General features: G+C 35.5%; 1 protein-coding gene across 3 annotated transcripts; it reads left to right on the top strand.

Annotated features, from left to right (window-relative positions):
- The first annotated feature begins 1,683 nt into the window (after positions 1-1,683).
- On the top strand, positions 1,684-3,171 carry LOC135120904 (uncharacterized). Of its 3 annotated transcripts, none has more exons than XM_064045233.1 (5): positions 1,684-1,966; positions 2,042-2,437; positions 2,497-2,543; positions 2,628-2,822; positions 2,901-3,171. In XM_064045233.1, the coding sequence occupies exons 4-5, from the start codon at positions 2,720-2,722 to the stop codon at positions 3,098-3,100; spliced, it is 303 nt and encodes a 100-aa protein (XP_063901303.1). In that variant the 5' UTR covers positions 1,684-1,966; positions 2,042-2,437; positions 2,497-2,543; positions 2,628-2,719; the 3' UTR covers positions 3,101-3,171. The 3 variants fall into 3 exon arrangements, with proteins under 3 accessions (XP_063901303.1, XP_063901301.1, XP_063901302.1); XM_064045231.1 differs by having other exon boundaries at positions 2,610-2,822; XM_064045232.1 differs by having other exon boundaries at positions 1,684-2,437; positions 2,610-2,822.
- Positions 3,172-4,421: the final 1,250 nt, after the last annotated feature.

The following is a 4,421-nucleotide window of genomic DNA, read 5'->3' as shown; positions in this document are numbered from 1 at the left end:
CTGAGTCGATTCTGCATGCTTTAAGTGTGTTTGGTGGCTCAGAACCATCAAAAAACGTTGAAATATAGTTCAAATTCAATAAAAATCGACAAAAATACAGTTTCTAGCTAAAATTTGATGGTTTCGTTGCACTTTCCGAGCCCGTAGGGTATCTGATTGGCTTAAAAGTACAAGAAAACACTTCAAAAGTGACGTTTCTGAAGAATTTTAACAGTTTTCTTGTATCTACGAACGCCAGAATGCATAAAATTGACCTAAACGTCTCCTTTTCCTATTCTGAGTCGATTCTGCATGCTTTAAGTGTGTTTGGTGGCTCAGAACCATCAAAAAACGTTGAAATATAGTTCAAATTCAATAAAAATCGACAAAAATACAGTTTGTAGCTAAAATTTGATGGTTTCGTTGCACTTTCCGGGCCCGTAGGGTATCTGATTGGCTTAAAAGTACAAGAAAACACTTCAAAAGTGACGTTTCTGAAGAATTTTAACAGTTTTCTTGTATCTACGAGCGCCAGAATGCATAAAATTGACCTAAACGTCTCCTTTTCCTATTCTGAGTCGATTCTGCATGCTTTAAGTGTGTTTGGTGGCTCAGAACCATCAAAAAACGTTGAAATATAGTTCAAATTCAATAAAAATCGACAAAAATACAGTTTCTAGCTAAAATTTGATGGTTTCGTTGCACTTTCCGAGCCCGTTGGGTATCTGATTGGCTTAAAAGTACAAGAAAACACTTCAAAAGTGACGTTTCTGAAGAATTTTAACAGTTTTCTTGTATCTACGAACGCCAGAATGCATAAAATTGACCTAAACGTCTCCTTTTCCTATTCTGAGTCGATTCTGCATGCTTTAAGTGTGTTTGGTGGCTCAGAACCATCAAAAAACGTTGAAATATAGTTCAAATTCAATAAAAATCGACAAAAATACAGTTTCTAGCTAAAATTTGATGGTTTCGTTGCACTTTCCGAGCCCGTAGGGTATCTGATTGGCTTAAAAGTACAAGAAAACACTTCAAAAGTGACGTTTCTGAAGAATTTTAACAGTTTTCTTGTATCTACGAACGCCAGAATGCATAAAATTGACCTAAACGTCTCCTTTTCCTATTCTGAGTCGATTCTGCATGCTTTAAGTGTGTTTGGTGGCTCAGAACCATCAAAAAACGTTGAAATATAGTTCAAATTCAATAAAAATCGATAAAAATACAGTTTCTAGCTAAAATTTGATGGTTTCGTTGCACTTTCCGAGCCCGTTGGGTATCTGATTGGCTTAAAAGTACAAGAAAACACTTCAAAAGTGACGTTTCTGAAGAATTTTAACAGTTTTCTTGTATCTACGAACGCCAGAATGCATAAAATTGACCTAAACGTCTCCTTTTCCTATTCTGAGTCGATTCTGCATGCTTTAAGTGTGTTTGGTGGCTCAGAACCATCAAAAAACGTTGAAATATAGTTCAAATTCAATAAAAATCGACAAAAATACAGTTTCTAGCAAAAATTTGATGGTTTCGTTGCACTTTCCGAGCCCGTAGGGTATCTGATTGGCTTAAAAGTACAAGAAAACACTTCAAAAGCGACGTTTCTGAAGAATTTTAACAGTTTTCTTGTATCTACGAACGCCAGAATGCATAAAATTGACCTAAACGTCTCCTTTTCCTATTCTGAGTCGATTCTGCATGCTTTAAGGCCCGGTTTTACAAATGTCCGGTTCAACACGAGTTCAACTGAACTTGAGTTCAACTGAACTGAGGTTCAATTCATGCGTCCGTTTTACAAACACCGCTATCGTCCGGTTCAGCTGAACCACAAATTTCCTTAGGTTGGTAGCGCGCACCCGAGAATCTGACAGTTGAGACCACGTTGGGAGCACGTTGGAAGTGTGTTGTTGTTGTCATCTATGTCATCATGTCACATTATTATAAATTATTTGTGACAAATTCTGCAAAGTAATTAGTTTTTTGCGTTACTGGGGTACGTATATGTGTATATGTAACATTTGCTCGTTAATAGTAGATGATTATGATGGTTTTTAACATTTCGTTTCAGATGAGTAATACACGTGCTCCGAATTTTACAAAATCCGAAGAAAACTTGCTCCTATCTTTAGTAAGCAAGTATAGAAATATTCTGGAGTGTAAATTGTCCAACACTGATGCAAATCAAAAAAAAAAAAAAATCAGTGTTGGAAGAAAATTGAAGTAGAGTTCAATTCTTTATCTGGCCAGACCTTCCGGGATCACAAAGTTTTGAACAAAAAGTACGACAACATTAAGAAGAGGACAACGAAAAAATTTGCTGACGAGAAAGCCTATGTCGGTGGTACTGGGAGAGGGTCACAACAAAGTATTGAGGCCACCGATGTTGATGTGGCTGTAAAAGAAATTCTCGGGGCCAAACCAATGGGGCATAGCAGCGAATTTGATGGCGATTCCGAAACAACCTGTAATAAGTATTTTTATGAATAATATGTATTGTAAAATTAAAATGTTGATGCTTTTCAGCATTCCAAAGTAACAGCGGTATAATCTGTCTGATGACGAAAATGATGGTAAATACTTTTTATCCTTACATACACTTTATTCAGAAATTTTTTACTATTTTTTCTTTATTTCAGATTGTTTTATGCCAAAAGATCAAACCGGAGCAATTTCGAGAGAAGTGCCTGTTATGGATAAAATAAGTGGTCCCAATAAAGAAAGTGGTAAACATTAATAATAATCAAATATGGTTATTTTTGTAGAAAATGGTCAAACTGGGAATTGGGCTAAATACTCCCCCAAAATCTTGAAGCAAAAAAAATTTTCAGCACTCACGCCATATCGTAGAGGTATTATATGTATATATATTTATATTAAAAAATGTTTGACACTTGTCTTAAAACTTTATTAATGTATTGTTTGTATAGGTAAAGGAAACCAGACAAGTGATAATTTAGAGCAATGTGCCGCTGCCAAAGAACTTGTCGAACTAAGTCGAAAGGAATACATCCAAAAGGAGCAAGAGTTTAAATTAAAAGCCATGAAAGAGAAACATGAACTAGAAATGCAAATTATGAGAGACAAAGCTGCACTTGAATTAGAAGTAATAAAGCAGAACACCAAATGAAGATTGAAATATTAATTGCCCAAAAATTTAATATTTTAAATAATAAAACTTAAATAAATAATTACATTACATTTTATTATTTACTGCAACTAAAAACGAAATCAAAAAAAGCAAATGAGTAAAATATTCTCTGATGAACTGGTTCCGTACAAAATTGTTCTGATTATAATTGCCACTATATTCTCCAATGTTTTCAATTAGAACATCGTTCACAAAATTCACTGCTGCTTCTTCTTCTGCGTCCATTGGCGGTTCTTCTTCATTTAAAATAATTGCAATGTTGTGTAAAACTGCTGTTGCCACAACCACTGCCTCTAATTTACACATTTTTAAACGAATTCCAAAAGCCAATGCTGGAAAGCGTCTTTTCCACACCCCAAAACATTAATTATTTGAGAAGCTGTTGCTTTACTAATCCCTATAAAGTCACCAGCAACTTGCAGAAAAGATCCAGTGGCAAGGAAACGTGAAGTCACAAGTAGCATTTGCTCCAGTGATACTGCATGATTTCTTTCTGTTCGCGATGTAATTTGCTCCTGTATTTGTTGCAAAATAAACCGTACGCCAGTCTTGGAAAAACGAAATCGTTTCAAAAATTCCCCAGCATTTCACTTTTCAAAGTGATTTTCTCTCAACTGAAAAACTTTTGGTCGTCGCATATGTGCCGGTTCTAATATGTTTATCATTTCTAAAACGTCTTCATCGTCAGTTAATACTCCTAATAAATTTTCCATCTTCAATTATAATGCTGTCACACCACCAAAACGATAAAGCACAGACATTTGAGGTTATGGACAGTTGAGCGAAGCTTAAACCACCCTGACATCAGCGCTCAGCTGAGCCTTCGTTTGAGCGCGGTTTAACATTGAACCATGTATTGTAAAACGGACAACTGCAGTTGAACCAAGGCTTATCTTTGAACCTCGCTTAAGCTTGCATTGTAAAACCGGGCCTAAGTGTGTTTGGTGGCTCAGAACCATCAAAAAACGTTGAAATATAGTTCAAATTCAATAAAAATCGACAAAAATACAGTTTCTAGCTAAAATTTGATGGTTTCGTTGCACTTTCCGAGCCCGTAGGGTATCTGATTGGCTTAAAAGTACAAGAAAACACTTCAAAAGTGACGTTTCTGAAGAATTTTAACAGTTTTCTTGTATCTACGAACGCCAGAATGCATAAAATTGACCTAAACGTCTCCTTTTCCTATTCTGAGTCGATTCTGCATGCTTTAAGTGTGTTTGGTGGCTCAGAACCATCAAAAAACGTTGAAATATAGTTCAAATTCAATAAAAATCGACAAAAATACAGTTTCTAGCTAAAA

The sequence above is a fragment of the Zophobas morio genome, unplaced genomic scaffold (assembly GCF_036711695.1).
Source record: "Zophobas morio isolate AGI-343-1 ecotype UQ-CSIRO unplaced genomic scaffold, CSIRO_AGI_Zmor_V1 ptg000445l, whole genome shotgun sequence".
NCBI classification, from domain to species: Eukaryota; Metazoa; Arthropoda; class Insecta; order Coleoptera; family Tenebrionidae; genus Zophobas; species Zophobas morio.
The sequence above is the reverse complement of the archived record's forward strand: the minus strand, read 5'-3'. Positions and strand labels throughout refer to the sequence as shown.